Genomic DNA, 22,000 nt, shown 5'->3' with positions numbered 1-22,000 from the left:
CATGTGGTAAGGCTCATGCACCCTAACGGAGCATCAATAATTCACTGTAATGATCTGAACGACAATTCACAACATGACATTTTTACTTTGTAGGTTGCAGCTTCTCTGGAGGAGCAGGAATTTAGTGAAGTGTGGGGGCAGAAAGCCAAGGAGCTGTTCAATGCAACCTATGATACCTTTGGAGATCCTCAACTCAAGAAAATCATCAATTCCATCTGGACACTGGGAGCATCTAATTTGCCGTTAGTAGAGCGAGAAGAGGTAAGTGGTTTAACGCATACTGCCATACAAATTCACATCTTAAAAGGTGGTGCTTAGTTGGTTTATTAAAGAAACACTCCATTTGAAATTTTCACAATTTAAAACATTTTTAACATACATGTATTTTTCTTTGGGGGTACATGAGAACAAAAAACTGCTTGCGAAAGCTGGGCAACACACCAATCAGAAGTTTCTCATTGAGAAACGCGTGCACACGTAATTGCCGCTCTCTAGTGCTTAGTGGAGAGGACAGGTGTGTGGTAGCTCTATGGAGCTAACGGAAGGGGAAAAAGTAAACAAGCAAACAAACAAGACAGAACATATGAGGCTCACGTAGATTGCAATTTTCTTGTACCAGGTCATAGTTATTCGGTTCACCAGATAGGGCTGTATGCATTGGTCAGCCAAGTCTACTCACCCATCCCCCATAAACTTGCTGTAGTCTACAATGCACTTTGGCTTTTCCAGATGCTCAGTGCTACCTCTCACAGACACTGGCACTGTACTTTCGTTGTGCATTGTAGACAGCATGTATACATCCCTCCTATCTCTGAAGCGAAGGGCAAGCAACTCATCCTGGTGGAGAGCAGAGGAACTTCTAGTTCTGCCACTTGCTAAGGTTTGGGGGAAACCCCTGCGATTCTTCATCACTGTGCCACAGGCTAGGGTTTCAAAGCAATATACATTTTTTAAATAATTATATACTGGTATAGTAACTGTCAACCCATAGCCTGTATCCCTTATTTAACAAGGGAAGAATTAAATCCCAAACAATCTTGCCACTTATACCCACAGAATTAGGGCATCCTGGTGGGTCAAGATGGCTTTCCTTGCCCTGGTAAATGCGAAACGCCCATGTGTAACCAGTTTAGGATTCGCATAATTTATAAAAGTTAACGCCATATCGGGATCGCTTAGATGGTATATATTGTTTAATGAGCAGTCGACCTTTGAATTTCATTATGGGTTCGTCAATTTAAATAGTTTTTTGGGGGACAAAATTTCCAGAAAATTTCTCTGACAGGAGTTGGATAAAGGGACGAGTTTTATAGAGCCTGGCAAACATTGGTTCGTTTCTAGGGGGACACAGTGAGTTATCATTAGAATGAAGGAATCGCAGCAATTGCAGGTAGCTATCCCTCTGCATAACCTCAGGGAAAAGAGGGGTAGCCAGGATGCGTTGGTTGCTCCAGTAGGACCTGATACTGGACTTTTTAACTATACCAAAAACCGCTTCATCTCTGCAACATCCGTGGGTCTCCACATATTCCTACGACTATGATGGGACCCGCCAGGCATGACCCCCAACCCGCGGAATGGCGGGGGTCACGTGTGTCTGATTGCAGTGACTGGCTGTCACTGCGATTAGATGTTGCAGATAGCGGCCATTTGCTACAGGGGTTGCCAGGCAGGTCCCCTGACCTCGATATGCAACAGGCGAATGGCAGCAGCCACGTGGGGGATAAGAACAGCGAGGACGTTCTATGCCGCCTGCCGGCTTTTAGAGCAAGCCCCTTAAGGATAGAATGCCCGCCATCCTAAAGGGTTTTAAAATGAAGCGAATAGGCGTGTGGGGTTTCCTATACAGATGTAAGATATCCTTCAATTTGGGCTGGTATTATAAGTGGACTTCTCAGATACAGTGGGTTATTTAGACATAGGGTATAACGAACAAATATATGATAGAGGTCTCCATTTGAGGTACGAGATCTTATCAAAATAGTAGGAAAGTTTATCCTATCAGTAGAAACGTTAAAAATGACATAAAGCCTATAATTCCATGAAGATAATACCCAATTGTAACTAAGTAGCAGAGAAATCTCCAGAGGTAATACTCAGGGGCTTATTGTATAAATCTCGCCAAGATATACACTATAGCAAAAAGTCATTCTCTAGATAGACAGGCAGAGTCCATTAGGATTTAGCCCAGTATGCCTCCTCCTATCGAGAGATAACAGTTAAGTAGGACGTTTGAAAAAATACTATGATGGGAAATTAAAAAACTGCATTGGGCGGAAAGAAGAGCCGTGTGTATACCTGGCCCGTCCCGCTACTTAAATCGGCTTTAATAAATTAGGTCGCTATTAAAGTACCTAATTTATGTATATTGTGTTATGCCTTTATTACCCCCGTAACCCAACCCCTGGCATCGGTGTGGATATTTTCTACAACTTTTCTGGCTGTCTGATGTCTCCCCAATTATAAAGGCCCTCCCATCAGGGCTCAAAATTTCCACTTACCTACTATCCATTAGAAAGTGAAAATTCGGTTCTAGCGAGGAAAGATTCCCAGTGAATGTGTCATGGACCCTCCAGACTTACAGTGGCGAGAAAGTTTTGGGCTTATCTACTAATGTAGGCCATGACATTTTTAAGCCGGACACCCATGAGCCAAAAAAATGAATTTTGTACCAGCGCTATAATCTTGGATATAATTTCTAAATATCACAATGTGATTAAAATATTCAATATTTATACTCCTTTATTGATATATTTATTTCTGAGCGCACATACTTTTTTACCCTTTTGAGCTACCACTCATTTATAGACGCTTGTGTATGTATGTAGTTGCCAATCCCTAATATTTGTTATTCAATACACCTGATATCTCTATTTTTTCTAAAATATTCAATACAAGCAGTTAAAACACCTGTTCTTATCTTGTGAAAATATCACAGAAAATCTAACGGTGAAGCGCTTAGTGTCAATATAGTGCAAGTTTTATCTATTAGGCTTGTGTAGTGAATTCAGCATTAAACATGCATATATACCATATATGTTCTCTTTTAAAATACAGGATAAAGACATTAAGTTCATCTCCTAAAAGAAGGGAAAGGGTCGCCTCAACGGACCCCAAAAGTGCATTAATTGCAGCTATACCCTTTAGCTCATTAAATTGTGAGTGGTGACTTGTCTTCATCTTTTATATTCCATTTTTCATACAGTCTATATACTATGATGTGTTTCTATTTTATGTTTTAAAGGAACGATACATTGTACTTAGACTCTACTATACACCTATAAAAAGGTATATATGCATGTTTACTGCTGAATTCACTGCACAAGCCTAATAGATAAAACTTGCACTATATTGACACTAAGCGCTTCACCCATGAGCCAAAGTGTGATGGTATGAGAGAAGGTAGTAGGCCCAGTTTGTGATTGGAAGTAGGTGGAAGGGTGATTGGGAGATACTGTCTGGGTAGAATACACAGCTGTAAATTTGAATGTAGATTTTATTTATGTTCAGAATGAGAAGTCTAGTGTGAGAATAAATATGTCCCAACACTGAAATAATTTTAAACATGTAATTCTTTGATAGAGATGGTGGAGTCAGTCCATTTTTGACAGACAGGTCAGTTTAATATGCATAAAGTCGAGTGGCACTCGCTAACATTTCCATCCGTAGTATCTCCAGACCAGGACAAACCATTCCCAACGCATCAATCATGAAGAAAGCAGCATTGTGTAAATTTTAGCAACGGCAAGTTCAGGACGTAAAACGATGATAGGGAGATTGTAGGAGCATAGGTAAGAATCAACGTCAGCCCAAAAATATCAGAATGGTCTGACACATTGGAAGCATTTGGTAGGGTCATGCCTACCCACAGCTGGTTGGTGGAAAGGTAAATATATATCTAGAGTGAATTATATTATTGTCAGGTTTTTTTTATATGCAGGAGAGGACAATAACTTGATATTGTAAGCAAGATCTCTGAGATAATGGATGGAATATTCCTGTAAATTAGTACTGGATTAAGACATTTTAACCAGCAAGGCCTTAACATATTTGCCAACTAGACAAATAGAGAGTTTTTAATTTGCTTGCAGGTCCCAACGCAAGATCTTATAAGTTTATGGATTCTCTTTCAATTTTCATTGTTTGGGATTTCTCTCTCCTGTTAAATCCCTTCTGATTCATTCCCAGTGGTAAACAGGATTATCCGAGACAGGCGGCATGTAAAACATTAAAGAAAACAAAAACACTTGAATTCTTGAAATCCTAATCATTGCAAACTGGTTTATTTTAAGGAAGGAAGGAAGGAACAAACAATTAGTCCCTAGCAATATATTCAATTAAAAGTGGTTAATTTTTAGTTTATACTCCATGTCTCCAAGTCCCACTTTTCCTGTTTTCAAGTTTTTGTGTTGGAAAATTAAAAAGTTCCTTCCTGATTGCAATATCCAAATGTTAATTAGATTTGCACTTCTTTGACTATTAAAGGGACTCTGTAGCACCCATGCCACTTCATCTCGATGAAGTGCTCTGGTTGACATTTCCCTGTCTGTTTAACATTGTAACTGAAAAAAACATTGCTCTCTTGCAGGAACGGCAATATTTTCATTGCAGGGCTAACACACCTGTAGTGGTAGTCAGGGAGACAGCCACTAGAGGTGCTTCTGCAGCTATAACAGTTACATTTGGTCGTAGCTCAAATGCCTCTCTAATGGAGTGCATTTGATTAGTCACCAAAAGGTCCCTATTGTGAAGCATTAGACTGTCTGAAATCATCAAGGGCCAACACGAAGACCAGCCAGTCGATATAAAGCAAATAAAATGTACCTTTTTAAACCCCTGCAAGGTGAACACGATATCATTAGGAATACATATTTGTATTCCTAATTCTATAGTGTTCCTTTAAGATCAATATGAGGTGAGCTAACATGCAAATTACAAATTAAAAAAAGACACGCTGTAGTGCTCATGGTGCCAGAAGTCCCAGTTGACATTTTGATGCGTCAGGCACCTGCAGTCCGATCTGACTTGGATGACAAAGTAGAAGTTCACACTTTGTCATTATCACGTCGTCAAATTTGTTTAAACATTAGCAGCTCAGGAATACAGTTTAAATCTGATAGGAGTTGGCATTACAATGCAGATACATTAATGTCTCCTTTATCTGCTCAACTCAAACTGAAAGGCCAGTGGGCTCACAACACAGCAAATAGAGTGTCACATAATTTGTAAATGTTTTGATAGATCCATGAACTGATGGCACCATAACAACTATAGCAAGCTTTTGTCCCCCAGCAGGAATAGAACCCACCCTGCTGTCTGGTCAAGAGATGGAAGATATACCTACTAAGTTTTTTTTTAAGAATTAAAGTCTCACTATAGGGTCAGGAACACAAACATGTATTCCTGAGCCTATAGTGTTAACACCACCATCTAGCTCCCCTGGGCCCCTCATGCGCCCAAAATATAGTAAAATCTTACTGTATTCAAGCCTGAAGCTGTAACTCTGCATGCTGTTAGACTCAGCAAAACAAGCAGTCTGCTGACATCATTAGAAGTGGTGGTCTGATCCAATCACAGTGCTTCCTCATAGGATTGGCTGAGACTGACAAAGAGGCAGATCAGGGGCAGAACCAGCATGATTCAAACACAGCCCTGGCCAATCAGCATCTCCTCATAGAGATGAATTGAATCAATGAATCTCTATGAGGAAAGTTCAGTGTTTGCATACAGAGGGAGGAGATACTGAATGTTTGGATGCATTTTAGGCAGCCATGACCCAGGAAGGATCTCTAACAGCCATCTGAGTAGTGGCTAGTGGAGTTATCTCTAGGCTGTAATGTAAACACTGCATTTTCTCTGAAAAGACAGTGTTTACAGCAAAAAGCCTGAAGGGAATGATTCTACTCACCAGAACAAATTCAATAAGCTGTAATTGTTCTGGCGACTATAAATGTCCCTTTAAATTAACATTTCTTCCTTGAACTGTTCCTTTAATAACTAAAGCGAGTGGGCATGAAAGCACACAGCAAGCCATCAGAATATAACTATGATGTCAAATTAGTGTTTTTTCCCCACCTTTTTTACTAAACTGTAGGGATTCTAACATTTTAATCATTATTAATATAGTTATTGACAAGTTCATAAATTGTGACTCTCATCTTTTCAGTACAACAACATACTCAGTCTGATGGACCAGATCTACTCAACAGCCAAAGTTTGCCCACCAACTCAGACGACCAATTGCTGGTCCTTGGAACCAGGTATGTACGCACTTTGTCACAAAGGTTGTTATGGTGAAAAAAAAAAAAAAAAAGAACGAAATGCATGTCTTGAACAAAATTTCTTATAGTTGTGTTGTCACCATAGAAACCAAAAGAATGTTTGTAATTGTTTCACTTTGAGAACTCGTCCCCAGAATTGTTCTTTTTATACACAAAAATTCTTGTCTGATATATACCGGTAATCTCGCTGAAAGAGTGTGGCTGTGTGCTTACAATAAGATCTCTGAATGTTTAATACAGCAAAAAACACAAAAAATTAAAAAAAAGTAGAGTAAGAGTACGCTCCCAGTAATGGCAGATAATTGTGACGTTACAATTGGTCATCAATACACTACAATACGAATGCTTCCAGACATTTAAGAAGCTGAACTATTTCCATATTACCAGCCAAATAGATAGGAGGCATAACAAAAATGGTTAAAACTAAAAATGAATGCCTTACACAAAATGATTTTGGAAGCAGGCACAACACTATGTCCATTATGAGAGATGTATTTAATTTAATTTATTTTTCATACACTGTTCATTTGAACTTGAAACAAACAAGCTTGAAGTGGTCAACAAAATGCTGTCCATTTCTAATAAAAATATACAAAACATTATTATTCACTAATATGAGAATCTAAAGTGAGTTAAAAACTGAAAGGGATACTATAGTGCTAGTAATACAAATCTGTATTCCTAGCACTCTATAACTCTTTCTACCACCTCCCTCTCACCTCCTATGGGGATTTTACTGGTGCTGGATGTCTTTATGCAGAGCGTGAGAATGTCCAGTGTCCGTTAGGCGACCAAAAGTTGCCAAGCAATCATGAAGTGCCTTTAGTGGTTGTCTGATTGACAGCCACTAAAAGCAGTCTAGTGGGGACCCAGACCACTTGAATGAGCTGAAGTGGTCTGGGTGCCTAGGGTGTCGCTTTAAGACCCGAGTAGATAAAAGGAAAGCACGGCTGACTTAGAGAATGTTTCCAGTTGGGCTACTTTGGTCAAAAATTTGAAATTCACTTTGCATTTAGTGATCATAGCATCTACTTCTAAAAAGAGTCTTGGCTATTTCAGATTAGTCACTGTGGCGGAACCGCTGCCTGTTCATGAACTGCCTGTCTGATATTGTGTGTATTTTTCCACCTTTTCGTATCTTCTGCCCGCTACCCATTCGGGAGTGCTTCCACAAAAGGGAATTAATTCGCCTCCCGAATGGGGACCACTCCGATACCCCATTTAGAATGTTGGCTTAGAACCTTCACACCTCGCAACATAGTGTCAAACTGCAAAAGAAACAATAAGCACTCCTCCAGCTGGCCACCATTTGTGCAGATGAACGCCGGCCAGGGGGAGCGTTCGTGGATTGTTTCCCGACTCGTTTGTTTCCTGAACGAGGATGACCCCGGTGCCCCATTAGAACGTTCACACCAATTAATCAGAGCGGTCGCACTTGCAACAGAAGTGTGAAACCGCAAAGGAAGTAATTAATGAGTGCTTCCCTGCGTGGCCGCCCTTTCGTACAGACGAATGCCATCCAGGGGGAGCATTCACATCCCGAAAGGAGACGCTTCCCTTGCAGGGGTTCACACGGAGACTTCGCAAGCAGAGTCTAGTCGAGGAAGGTACCGCTGCGAGGGTCCCGGAGATTGGTTTCGACACCTTTGGGGCACTGGCGAGTTTGCCGGGCTTTGCGGTGCCAAAGAGACCAGCTCTTTTCCCGCGAGAGGGCTCTCTGTGCCTGAAAAACAAAAAGGGATGGTCCCTTTTTCCTGCACTTGTGCTCCCACCAGGTATAGTGGCTCGTGGAATGAAGACACCTTCCCCCCGTCACCGCACGTGGGAAACCCTGTTTTTGGGTGATGGGCTTTTGGAGACAAAGCCCTTTTCCCGTGGTAGGTTCTCGGGGAGGGGGAGGACCCTGGAGGGGTTGTGTTTTACATCCCTTGCACAGGGTTTTGCTTAAAAGTACTGTGTGGCCAATAAAGTGGTATTGTACCTCCAGAACTGTGTGTCGTCCAGTTACTGTGGGGAAATGGGTCTCTTTATGCCCTAAATGGTTCCTGTTTAGCTAAAGGAAGAGAAATAGCGGAGGTAACCGGTCGTGTTACCAGGTGATCCGCTACAGTCACCTTGCGACTTTGAGGTAATTCTAACAAATGAAAAGCAAAGATACAAACACACATTCTTTGTATAGTTAAGGGGGTGACTGCCACCAATCTTCCAAGCAAATATTGTTAATATTGCTTTGCTGTTAAGGGTTTGACTTAACAACAAATAATAATGTAACAATCTGGTGGTAAACTACAACACCGTGATGCTCAACTGGGTGGCTGAGCTTCATGAGAATTGCAGCTTAATAACCAGAGACAAGCAAGTTGTGTGCACTACTAGTAGTTATGAATTTGACACGTGCCATCTGTGGTTCCAGATTTGTCAGAGATTATGGCCACATCTCGCAGTTACAAGAAGTTGTTATATGCCTGGGAAGGATGGCACAATGCAGCGGGCATTCCCCTGAAGAGCAAATATGAACGCTTTGTACAGCTCAGCAATCAGGCTCACAAAATGGATGGTAAGTGATTGGGAAAGGGGATTTCATATTGTGTAGATCAAAAAATAGGCAACCTTTGGCACTTTGGATGTTGTGGACTGCATCTACCATGATGCTTTGCCAATGAGGTAAGAGCATTATGGGAGATGTAATCCACAACATCTGGAGTGCAGAAGGTTGCCCACCAGAGCAATTCATTGTTTATCCTTTTGGTAAATTAAGCCATTTATTAGAATTTTGAAGTTAGCAGTGCATTCAATACAGCAACTTACAGTATTGAAATCCCATTTGACCTCCCTTACAAGCTGCTTGATGGGAAGCAATGGGCCAGGTTTCCACCAAGGTCCAGTAATTGGGAATACCAATAGTTGAAAGTTCACACAGTATATATGATAATTACCATGTTAAATAATTATTGATCCAGTTAACACATCCTCAAAATGTTATTTGTATAAATGGATTTGCAAACGTGCAGCTAATAATTCATGATTATTTAAAAAACAAAAACAAAAAATAAAAAACATTAAGTGTAGTTTACAGACCAAGTGCAGGATAAAAGGAACAAAGACAGTAGGCTAGGCAACTTGCTAAATTCCAAATATATAGATTTACACTGACATTACTCATGCATACCTTTTTGCAAAGTACATATTCACCAGTAAAGACAGAGGACCCCCACCCAAGCAGACTCCCTCTGTAAGGGATGTCACAGACCCTCTCAACAAGATACTCCCACTGTGAAGGCATTCAAAGACACCACCCACCCCCACCAAGGGGCTCCTTCTGTGAGGGGTACCTGACACCCACCCAATAAAAAAATACTCCATCTGTAAAAGCAGAGACTCCCCCTCCCCACCAATGGGGTTCCCTTTGTGAGGAATGCCAGAGACCCCACATAATATGTGTACAGTAAATGTATTGAGAACCCACCCACCAACCAAGGGGCCTCCCTCTGTCAGGGAATTCAGAGCTCCCCCACCCCACCAAAGGGGAGCCTATGAGGGCATTCTGAAAACCTTCCCCAAGGGGGCTTCCTGTCTGAGGTGTGTTGCTATTTTAGGATTTTACATTTAATAACATGAAAGGCATTACCTGAACCTGCATCTTCGAAATGCCCACCATGAGCACAGCCTGTTACTGTTCCACCGTGGGGTCATCATCAGCCTGCACACACAGCTACAAAGTATCCCACACTCTAAAACGGCCACGCCCCCCCTTCCGCTCCTCAGCCCCCCCCCCCCGCTCCTCAGCCCCCCCCCCCGCTCCTCAGCCCCCCCCCTTCCGCTCCTCAGCCCCCCCCCCCTTCCGCTCCTCAGCCCCCCCCCCTTCCGCTCCTCAGCCCCCCCCCCTTCCGCTCCTCAGCCCCCCCCCCCTTCCGCTCCTCAGCCCTCCCCCCCCCTTCCGCTCCTCAGCCCTCTGGCCCAAGAGACGCTTCCTAGTGACGTCACAGCACTGCTATCCGCTGAGGATTTGGACTTAACTACCATGAGTGTGGACTATGGGACTTGCAATTAGTTACCAAATCCTCCCTAAACACAATGAAACCTTAGTAGTAACAAACATGCGCAGAGTCACATGAAGTGGGTTATCATACAAATAGGATAGATAAATGACCTGCAGAATGTCTAGATAAGAAGGTTATTTTGTATCCTTGTTATTTTCAATGGACTTTGATTGCCAAGTTTGCTCAACTCCTTGGCATCTAGAAGAATATCAGCCATGGATATTAGGGTTGCAAACTTGGTTGATTTAGGGATTCTAAAACAAATCATACTGAATTTCTCATTGATTTATTACCCACCCAATCAATCAATCTCTCTCTCTCTCTCTCTCTCTCTCTCTCTCTCTCTCTCTCTCTCTCTCTCTCTCTCTTTTCATATACTATGAAATGATGTATTGGTTCCTTGCTGCCCTCATGTGGGAAAAAAATATATTGCTTGCCATTCCAAATTTGGGACAACAGATTCCTTAAATCGGGTCTAATAAGGCTACTGATCGTGTGATTTCTTGGTTCATACAACAATACACAGCATTTCATAAATAAAACATTATCAAAAACATTTACCCAGAGTATATAAATTGCCGCAGAGAAACGTTGTGTTAATACAAAGTCTATACACAAATACTTTTTAGTAGAGATCTTAAAATGTGCACATGTGTTTCAAAAATCTACTTTTTTAAGATAAGTGAACCACTTTGAAAATGTTGACATTATTTGGGGGCTTATTCACTAAACACTGAATCATAGTGAGCTCATTAATAATAATAATAATAATAATAATAATATAATATTGGGAGGTATGGACATGGGGCAAACTTGTCTCAAGGGAGGACGATCTACCTGGAAAGCAGGAGTGTCAGTTTGGCATGTATGAACAAACCTGGAACAGTGTGACAAGAGTCTGAAACCAGGACTGTTCTGCAGAAACCAGGGCTATTGGTGGTTATGGACACTGCATAATGCTCAGCATCATCATCATGGGTTTCCGTTGGTGAAAATTAAGAGACTTATTATCTACAGTATCTTAAGTGCAACTTCCCTAACCCTAGCCTAGAGCCTACTTAACCCCAAGTAATCTATAATCTGAAGTACCCCCTAATTCCAAGTAAACCCCAAGTCTCCCTTTAACTTTTTTTTACCTTGGGGCATTGGCAACATGTAAAATGTTACTCTAATGATGTTGTACTCCAATGAAGACAAGTAGCAATTTAAAACATCAATTACATAATATTTGCTTTGATTTACAATCATAATTATTTATATAATGCCAACATGTTCTGTAGCGCTGTACCATAGGTAAACAAAACAAACACTAAATTCTAACAAAACATGATTGACAATCATACTGGAACAGTAGGTGAAGAGGGCTCTGCCCAAACAGGTTTATAATCTAAAATGTACTAAAATATATTTTTATTAAAATTACTTTTTACCCTCATATAGGATACAAGGACACTGGAGCGTATTGGCGTTCTTGGTATACATCAGATACATTCGAAGAAGATCTAGAAAACTTGTACCTCCAACTGGAGCCTTTGTATCTCAACCTGCATGCCTTTGTACGGAGGAAGCTGTATGAGCGTTATGGTGAAAAATACATTAATTTAGAAGGTCCCATCCCAGCACACTTATTGGGTAAGTGCACACAAGCTGGAGGAAAATTAGATTTTGATCATCACAACTCTTCACGTCAACCATGATTTTTATAACAGAGTTAGGTGTCTTACGCTTGACTGGTGGAACCACTGTTTTTAAGGTTTATTCAAAGCAATGCCAAGTTTAGCCATATTGTAACCTCAAGACTTCAATGTGAACTTGTCTCTGAAGCTGAAATAGTTATATTCCCTCTATAAGAAAAACAAACATTTTAGCTAAGGGTTCTAAAACTGAGCCTTTCTGTGATGTAAAAGGGTCTATGGCTCATCTTTGGGTTCTCCTTGTGTCACATGGCAGGCTTGATAGAATTTCTCTGACCTGTCAAAAATATAAACATTCAACAGAACTTGACATGTCTATAGAATTATTCTTATGCAAGTTTTTGATTTTGTGTCTCCAGGTAACATGTGGTCCCAGCAGTGGAACAATATTTATGACATGATGATACCCTTCCCTAACAAGACCAATGTGGATGTTACGAATACTATGAGAGAAAAGGTAAAAGAGGACGGATATGAATGTCTCACAAAAGAAACGCTCTGTGCACTCAATCAGGGTTATTCACTATAGTGAGAATTGTTAGGAATTCAAAGTAAATTTCAAATTTAAGACCAAAATAGCTGTGACGGACCCTCCAGTCACCTACACAAGGTTCATGTCTCCCCTATCCTCCATTTCCAAAAATGACTATATTACCATGGACTAACCCTCCAACCCATGTCTACCTGCCCAGTGCCCCTTTCAGGTTATCCAGAACTGCTCGTTTGTCACCCCAGAGGACGCTGAGACATAGTGCACCTGACCGGGAGCGACTCTGTATTACTCTGGAACTCCGAAGAGTATAGCAGAGTTGCCGCGATCCACTATAAGTTTAAACAAAGTGCTTTCGGGCCCAAGACCTTCAATCAGGGCACTCTTTGGAGGGTTAACAGAAGAGGAGGAGAGACATTGAACGACACCAAGAACTTAAGGAGCTCCATGTACTCACGGAAAGCGCAGTGTTTTTAGGTGACTCTATCAAGCACTCTGGAGACCCGTGCCGGATCGGTGGCCAGTCGCGCCTCACTTAAACTTCTACTTCCACCTAATTTGGGCCAGGCTTATTTGATCCAGGCGCTTTTTGGACTGGATGAGCACTCAATAGAGAGACCTTTCCGGGGATGCATGGCATGTTTTGTATGTGTTTTTTTTTTTTATGTGTTTGATGTTCTGTGTCCAGGAGATAATAAGTTTAACCAAGAGCTGACTCCATTATCTCCCAGACACAGAGGCGCCTGGAAGGGTTTATGTTGTATTCAATGCAGACCCCATGCGGAGGTCAGTGTATAAAGCTATTCACAACTGAGAAGGGATATCCTCAGTGGTAGTAACCCATCTTCAGGAAGGTATAACGCCACAAAAGCTGAATTAGAAAAATCCTCCAAGTCAGGCATGCTTCCCGTTTGCCTGTTTTGGCCTTAAATTTAAATTTTACTTTGGATTCCTGAAATTTCTCAATTAAGTGAAAAATCCTGAAAGTGTGCGATAGTGCCACATTACAGTGTTTCTAACCTCTATCCATTCTCTTCAGGGGTGGAATGCCACACACATGTTCAGAGTCTCGGAGGAGTTTTTCACTTCACTGGGTCTGATAGAAATGCCGCAGGAATTTTGGGACAAGTCGATGTTGGAGAAACCTGCAGATGGGCGAGAAGTGGTGTGCCATGCCTCTGCCTGGGACTTTTATAACAGGAAAGACTTCAGGTGAGGTGCATGGAGTAAAAAAAGTAGTAAAAGGGCTATTTTGGGGCATTGGCATTAAGGAAAAGCATAATAAACAGGTTGAATTTTAAATTTTTGGCTACCCAAGTGAAGGTACATTTTGCCACCCCTTTCTCACCCAATAAATGCAAATTCACCTATGTGTCTCTTAACTCATCTTTTGAATGTTTACCCCCTTTATTGCCTTACACCCCCCTTTCGTGTATCATATCCCACATTTTTCACTTTTGTGTGTTACACCCCCTTGTCTTTCTTCAGTTCCTTTATGTGTCTCTTGCTTTCCACCAGATTATTTGTGTCTCTTACTCCCCCCCAGCCCCTTTGTGTATCTCTTACATCCACCCAGCCCCTTTGTTTGTCTTTCTCTTGCCCCATTTGTGTGTCTTACTTCTCCCCAGCCAGTTTGTGTTCCTCCTCCAGCCCATTTGTGTGTCTCTTTTCCCCATTCCCACCTATTTGTCTCATACCCAGCCCCTCTGTGTGTCTGTTTTACCCCTTTCCCTCCAGCCCATTTGTTTCTCTATTTCTCCCATTCCCCTCTTTTTGCCTCTCCCCGAGTTCCTCTGTGTGTCTCTTTTACACATTTCCCTCCAGCCCCTTTGTGTGTCTCTTTATTCCCCAAAGTCACTTTTGTATGTCTCTTCCCCCCAGCTTCTTTGTATATCTCCTTTTCCTCTTCCCCAGCCTCTCTGTGTTTATTCCTCCCAGTCTCCTTATATGCATTACAAATAATACACACAGATCATATAATATATGTAAAATTGTATTATTAGTAATAGTTAAAATGAGGACAGGTTTCCTTTACGTTGCCATGTTCTTACCCATAGGATAAAGCAGTGCACCACAGTTACTATGGAACAGTTATTCACTGTACACCATGAGATGGGCCACGTAGAGTATTATCTGCAGTACAAGGATCTACCAGTTACATTCCGTCGAGGGGCAAACCCAGGATTCCACGAGGCCATCGGGGATGTTCTGTCGCTGTCTGTGTCTACCCCAGGTCATCTGAAAGAAATTGGCCTTTTAAATGAAGTCACAACTGATGAAGGTGAATTACTTGCTAAACCTCTAAACGTGTGATTGTTACATTGTTACGCTATATGGCCTATTGGCTGCTGATGTAGAGTTCCATTACTATGCAAATTCATGACTGAAGCTCGGACAGTCCCAAAAGCTTTTAGATCCAAGATCAGGGTGCGTGTGTGTGATCTATTGTTTTCTTTGCCTTCTAGAGAGTGATATCAATTACTTGCTCAAGATGGCTTTGGAGAAGATTGCCTTCCTGCCTTTTGGATATCTGATTGACCAGTGGAGATGGAATGTGTTCAATGGGCGCACTCCTCCAAGTCGATACAATTATGACTGGTGGAACCTCAGGTAATTATTTGGCCTCATCAGAACCAGAAGAAGGGAACGGAAATACCTCTGTGACTTGGTAGACCTAATCTCCGTCTCACTCATGGGATGTAGGCATGCATTGTATGTAATATGCATTGTAGATTACATTGTGACTGTGTCTTACTCTTTTATATATGTATAATTTCTATACAAAATTGTAGGTACAGTGCCTTTCTTGATTTAGAGAAATCTATCAGCGATTTTATCTCTACGTTATTCTGACATTGTACAGAAAAAAACCAAAACAGGTATACTTTGGCTTATATAAATGTTAATTTGTTATTGTTACTCTCCTGCGTTTCAGAACAAAATACCAAGGAATCTGTCCTCCAGTAGAGCGAACGGACACTCAGTTCGATGCTGGAGCAAAGTTTCATATCCCCGGAAACACACCTTACATCAGGTAATTGTTCCGTCAAAAGACTTGGGGGGAAAAAAAAAAAAGAAATTCAAGGACACACACTGCAAATAAATCCTGTTTGCTACTCTCTCCTACAAAAAGTTAACAGACATGATTATGCGGAGCTATTGGGCGAGGTTCATCAAAACGAGTGTTTTTTTTCCATTAATGTCTCTGTAATATTTATCATTAATTATTGAAAACAACAGTCGTATTTACAATTTAATACTGCTAATTACCATCATTAAACTATGTTTTCGCTGCAATCAAAGGCCAAGTAGGGTTTTATGGTTTTATATCCAGCAGTAAACAGCCAAAATGATTCAAGTGGATATTTATATATAATCAAAAGCCTCCATTTTTATATTTTCCATTCTTTATGGATCTTTTTGTACTTTCTTGATATCTGCCATGTTGCCAACTATTATAATACTATGCTTTTAGTGCACCTATGCAGGCTTTACATTTGAATTCACTTTAAATCCCCAATTTAGTAAATAATCATGTCAGCAACCAATCTACGATTAGCGACTTATTATCTGTGCCTATGATGCAATGATCAATCTATATCTTTCTTTACCACAATTCTGCATCAAAATCATATATGGTGTGTATTTCAGGTATTTTGTGAGTTTCGTCCTCCAGTTTCAATTTCACAAGGCACTCTGTGCAGCAGCCAACCACACAGGCCCTTTGCATACATGTGATATCTACAGATCCCAGGAGGCTGGACAGCTTCTCGGGTAAGATGGGGCTGGTGAGGTCGGGTAGAGGCCCAAGAGGAATTCTGTTTAATGAAAAGAGGGCAAATAACAAATTGCAGGCATTTGTCTATAAAAAAAAAAAAGTACTTTCATAAATGAAAATGTTAAAATTAATCTGATAAGGAAATAAATATCACCATTCCCCTCCTGTCCATCAAACAGAACGTTTCTGCATTTCATTTAATCTTACCTCAACTACTTCCTCTCTTCTATATCTTCTCACCCTGCTCGATCAGTTTCTCCTAGTCTTGTCCCATCTCAAAGACACATCTTCATTCCTGTCCTAAAAATGCTTACTTCAGCCTAATATTCCATCTAACTGCCGTCCCATATTCCTAGCTTTACACAACAAGGCTTTTTGAAGGACCTTTATATACTCATCTGACCAAGTTTCTCAATTCCAACTATTCCTACACGCCCTGCGTTCTACAGATATGATCCTAAAATAACAAGTGAATAAATGACAAATCCAAATGTCATTATTCTCAATTAATAATTCTTCACCGCTTTGCTACTTCCCCCCGGCCCCCGGATACATTAACCCCTTAAGGACTGGGGTTTATTCAAATTCCATTGAAATCACGACATGCTATGCACGTTTGTATCATGCATATCATAGATTTATGTATATTGCACATGGCATGGGCCATTAAGGGGGAAGGGAGTCATCTTTTGCACATAGTTATGTAAAATGATAGCCTTTGCATTCTTCCAAACAAAATGTGCTTAGCTACATGGAATGATGGACAGCATATTTCTACAATATACAGTTTTGTGTTATTATATTATATTGTATAATTATGCCAAAAGTGAATGAGATCAGTTTGAAAGCATGCAAGTGAATTTGAACAGAATCCAATTTACTTTAACTGATCTGATAAGTCTGAAAGCTTCCAATAGTTAATTCCAAATATTTTAGGCTTGATAGACAACATTTGCCATTAAACGCTGTCTCTGTAAGCCATGTCAGGTACCTATGTATAAAATATACAACATTCTATGGCAAATGTTTTATGTTTCCGTCCTGTGGTTAATACTTAATGGTGACTTTTTTTTGCTTCCCCTAGTAATGTTCTCCGTGCGGGATCCTCCCAGCTGTGGCAAGATGTTCTATTGCAAATGACAGGGGGTAACAAGATGGATGTTGGACCCCTGCTGGAATATTTTGCACCTGTCACTAAGTGGCTACAGGAGCAGAACAACAAAAATAACGAAACTCTTGGCTGGCCAGATTTTGCGTGGCGCCCACCCGTTCCTGATGGATACCCTGGGGATATAGGTAAGACCCAAGGGAGTATTTTTCTGTAAGCTGTGATTGGTTATTTGCATTAGCATATAGGAAGAAAGAGCTATTTTCGGACATCTGGAATATGTAAATTATAAGCATATGGATTCCACCTGCGCTCTCACACCTACCTTATGAATTGTCGATGTGCTTGCACAGTTTGTGGCCTGTAGGGCAAGTGAATTTGGCTCAGAAACTGGTCAAATATCATGGTATTTATTGGCATATTTAATAATCTTGCCTCCTATCACCGAGGATGGCTGAAGTGGGATGCAAGGGGACATGGCATCAACTGAGGTCATGCCAGCCAGTCATTTGTACATAACTAAGCTGATCAACAGAACACCCACCACAAATTAACAAATAACGGTCTACAGCTTAATTTTTCTCTGTGTCATTAGAGACGGAGGTAATTGACTGAATATTGTACTCATCTAGAGGTTATTACAATTCAGTGAAGTTTCTGTGTCATTTTAAGTAAGTAGATCATAAATCACACATTCAAGAATGATTGCAAGTTCTAAAATAACCAAGTGTTTCTCCTAAAAATAAATCCCCTCTATTTTTTTTTTATTTTTTTTAAAACACAGTTTTAAAAATTGTAGCTCTCAAATTTTTTTACATTTTATTGGGGCAAATATACATCATTGTGCTAAAAACTAAATACTTGTTTATACAGTGTAGCATAATTACACTTATTGCAGCCTAATTGCACTGGTTTAGTTCAACATTATTTGAAGTTTGATGGATAATTTGTTAATCAAGGCCTGAATCTAATACTGCTGGATACGCTTTCCAAATGATTTAATATTTTTGGAAAAAGTTTGAAAATTCTTTTTTCAACATATTAAAATATAAAATATGATCCAGTTAAATAAATAGTAGAGATTGCATAAAAAAAAAAAGAAAAGTATGATAATTAACAGTAAAAAGAAGTAAGAAGCGTTAGCAACCCAAATATTTATTCCATCCTCTCATAAGTGCCAATAGTTACGGATCGCACAAGACAGAATTTAAATGGAAACCCGGTGTTCTTTTTTTTTTTTTTTTTTTTTTACAGATAAAATAGCAAATGAAAAAGAGGCAGACAATTTTCTAACGGAATATACCAATTCAGCAGAGCTTGTATGGAATGCCTACACTGAGGCATCATGGGACTACAATACCAATATTACTGAGCATAACAGGCAGGTCATGGTGAGTGGAACTTTCAATAAATGCTGCTACAATGTTACATCATTTTATACTAAAAATGCAATATGTACTCTTCCTTTAAGGCTTGGTGCATAATTACTTTTAGCATCTTTGATTTGGGGGGGGGGGGGGGGACTGAATGTTGCATATCTTGTTCAGTTATGGAGAAAAGTGTGGGGTTTGTTAAACAAATATTACTTTATAGTCATTTTACCCTTAACACAGTGTATATGACTCACTTTGTGGGGCAATGGGAACGCAAGATGGATCTGTGAGCTGTAAAAACCCAGAAGATAAAATGCCAAGATATGTATACGATCAAACTATTCACAAGATCAATCCATCTCATGTAGGCCAGTAAGGGCATGCCAATGTTTATCCTGAGCTGCTGTGTGAAAAAAGTAAAGCCTGAGAAGGTCAAGCCACTTAAAGGGACACAGTCTATGCACCAAAATTGCTTCAACTTGTTGATTAAAGCAGGGTCATTTCAGACAAAACGCACTGCTTAAAGGGACACTATAGTCACCAGAACAACTACAGCTTGATGGCCACTGGAGGTGCTTCCTGGCTCAGTGCTGCACAGTAGGCAGCACTGCTGTTCAGCATTTCCACGCTCTGCATGGGGACGCTGAATTTTCCTCATAGAGATGCATTGATTCAATGCATCACTGTGAAGAGGTGCTGATTGGCCAAAATGGTGTTTGGCCCCACCCCCTTGCCGATTTTAGCCAATCCAATGCATTGGATTGGCTAAAAATCAGCAATTCTGATGATGTCACCAAGGGGTTGGAGCCAGCACCGGTGCAGAGGTGGAAATAAGGTGAGTTTTAATTGCTTTTAAGGGAGATAAGGAGGGGCAAGCCACCTAAATGGTGGGTTTTGCACCATAGGGTTAGGAATACATGTTTGTGTTTCTGACCCTATAGTATTCCTTTAACTTCTGCTGTTTCGACACCTAGTAGTGAGTGTCATTCAGGCAGCAACAAGCGACTTCAGGCTGAAATTGATTAAATTACTGAATCTGTTTCTTTCTGGTGTCAACATGCAAAGTATGCTGAACCCAGACACTGTATGCACCCCCTCCCCATGAGAAGCACTGTACTTAATGTTTTTATAGAGAGACTTTGCTTTGGCAGATTACTGCGATTACCACAAATGTGTTGTGACCTAAATGCTTCTCTGTGAGAAGCATCTGATTGGGCACAGATCATCAAGAGTGATGATCTCATAAGAGGTGGCTCATGGTGCAGCAAGTACTCTGTACGAAAACTGTACAGCCATGTTTAAAAACTTTTTTTGAAGTTGTTTTTCATTTAATATTAAAAGAAATTGACAGTACAGTAATTGGATGGAGAACATGCTAAAACATAAAGCAAGAATCAACAAAACTTAGTAAGTTTGTTTTTTATAGTCTCCCGTGTTGCTTCTGTTTCTATACTGCTGGGGGTACTGCGGGGTAGTCAATCTTTTACAGAATCTGAATTTCTGTTTCTTCTACCCCAAAGCTTGATAAGAATCTGGAAATGTCCAACCATACTCTCGATTATGGTCTTAGGGCAAGAAATTATGACTACAGTGATTTTCAAAATTCAGAAACCCAGCGCTTACTGAAGAAACTCAGCGAAATTGACAAAGCCGCGCTCACGGAAACTGAACAGAAAGAGGTAACAAATGATAAGAGGATGTGTACAATATGAAGGGATAGATGGAGACAATATGGAGACCGATATGATGATTCATTCACGTGATGGTTTTATGAAGGCAAAATATGACATGAAATATTATTCCCCCGATTTGTCTTTTATAAATCGGAACCAAAGACGTGTTACATTAATCAAGATAGCATAAATAACGTTCTGTATTTTGTGAGAACATTTTTCACGCAGGTTCGGTACTTTTTTCAATTGTAATAAATTTAAACATACTCGCTAGGAAAAAATACTGTTTTTGTGACATCAACAGCAAGAATTACAGTAACTTATTTGAAATTGAAGGTTTTTACGCTAACCAATAAAAAAAAAAAGTGTTTTTCACATTTTCAGGTCAGGTTCAGTTAAAGTCATTATTCAGATACATTTCAGAACTTTCACAAGCTTTTGTTGAAGGGACACTCCAGACCTCTAAAGCTCTTCAGCTTGCTGAAGTGCCTTATGTGTGAACAGTGTGTTTAAAAATTGCCACTTTTAAAAATGAACCTCGTTACACCATACTGGCTGCCAATCACTGGTCCCGTTACTTCCTAGTTGCATAGCTCAGTGGAGCTAACCTCAAGAGGTAGACAATAAGCTGCATCAGGAACCCTGTGATTGGACAGTAACAGAAAGTCTGGGTGGGGTTAGAAGGGGAGGGCTTGCAAAGACAACTGTAGCTTTTACAAGCTGTTTAGATATACCCCTTTTAAAAAAAATATCGAATTACATGCGTGCATTTTTTCGTTTGGGTATGTCTACTAAACCTTTTTTTTTTTTTTTAATTGGTCAGTGGAGTGTCCCCCTAACTTTCCCTAATATTGTAATTGTCCTCTTTGATAGAGAGCTAATAGCTGCAGCTTCACAAGGAAAAGTGATAAAAGTAACAAATCTCTGAAACTCCAATAAGACTGTAAATTGTTTAAAGATAATGCATTCATGATATCAGTTTTGGTGGATTATGTAAACATAATGGGATCGCTCTAATGTTAAGCATCTTACATATACTAGGCTGGTTTCTGATGTTTGACTCACCCTATATGTAGAGGTACACAGTATACATATTTTCTGTAAATTAATTAGATGAGACAAATATTTCAAATGTGGAAATCATACAAAAAACAAACCTGCCTTTTGTTTCAGCTAAACAACATCCTTTCCAATATGGAGACTACATACAGTGTGGCCAAAGTGTGCAAAACTGAGTCAACGTGCCTCCCACTAGATCCAGGTAAGTGTTCTCAAATAATATTTAATTTAATGGAACAATTCACACTAGCTGTAGCGGCTATGCACCACCAGGAGTACCCTGGTGCCCCCAACTTACCTGGGGTCCGCAGTATTCTTCTCCTCACCTCCACTAGAAGTGGAGAAGCTCCTGAGCTAAGCCCGGCAACAAAAAAAAAAAAGAGCTCATTGCAGTGGTTAGACCAGGGATGCCCTAAAGGTAGATCCCCAGATGTTTGAAAACTCCAACTTCCATGATGTCTTGTCATTGTAAAGGCAGGCAAAGCATCATGGAAGTTGTAGTTC

General features: G+C 40.3%; 1 protein-coding gene across 1 annotated transcript in view; it reads left to right on the top strand.

Annotated features, from left to right (window-relative positions):
• ACE (angiotensin I converting enzyme) overlaps nt 1–22,000 on the top strand; it is a 47,701-nt gene that overhangs the window by 13,030 nt on the left and 12,671 nt on the right. Inside the window, exons 2-15 of the mRNA XM_063459355.1 lie at nt 94–261; nt 6,167–6,260; nt 8,695–8,838; nt 11,762–11,953; nt 12,375–12,472; nt 13,545–13,717; nt 14,563–14,786; nt 14,971–15,115; nt 15,441–15,539; nt 16,157–16,279; nt 17,368–17,579; nt 18,646–18,782; nt 20,285–20,443; nt 21,611–21,698. Coding sequence (XP_063315425.1) covers nt 94–261; nt 6,167–6,260; nt 8,695–8,838; nt 11,762–11,953; nt 12,375–12,472; nt 13,545–13,717; nt 14,563–14,786; nt 14,971–15,115; nt 15,441–15,539; nt 16,157–16,279; nt 17,368–17,579; nt 18,646–18,782; nt 20,285–20,443; nt 21,611–21,698 — 2,056 coding nt within the window. The remainder of the gene's footprint in view (nt 1–93; nt 262–6,166; nt 6,261–8,694; nt 8,839–11,761; nt 11,954–12,374; nt 12,473–13,544; nt 13,718–14,562; nt 14,787–14,970; nt 15,116–15,440; nt 15,540–16,156; nt 16,280–17,367; nt 17,580–18,645; nt 18,783–20,284; nt 20,444–21,610; nt 21,699–22,000) is intronic.

Source organism: Pelobates fuscus, chromosome 6 (genome assembly GCF_036172605.1).
Source record: "Pelobates fuscus isolate aPelFus1 chromosome 6, aPelFus1.pri, whole genome shotgun sequence".
Lineage (NCBI taxonomy): Eukaryota > Metazoa > Chordata > Amphibia > Anura > Pelobatidae > Pelobates > Pelobates fuscus.
The sequence above is the reverse complement of the archived record's forward strand: the minus strand, read 5'-3'. Positions and strand labels throughout refer to the sequence as shown.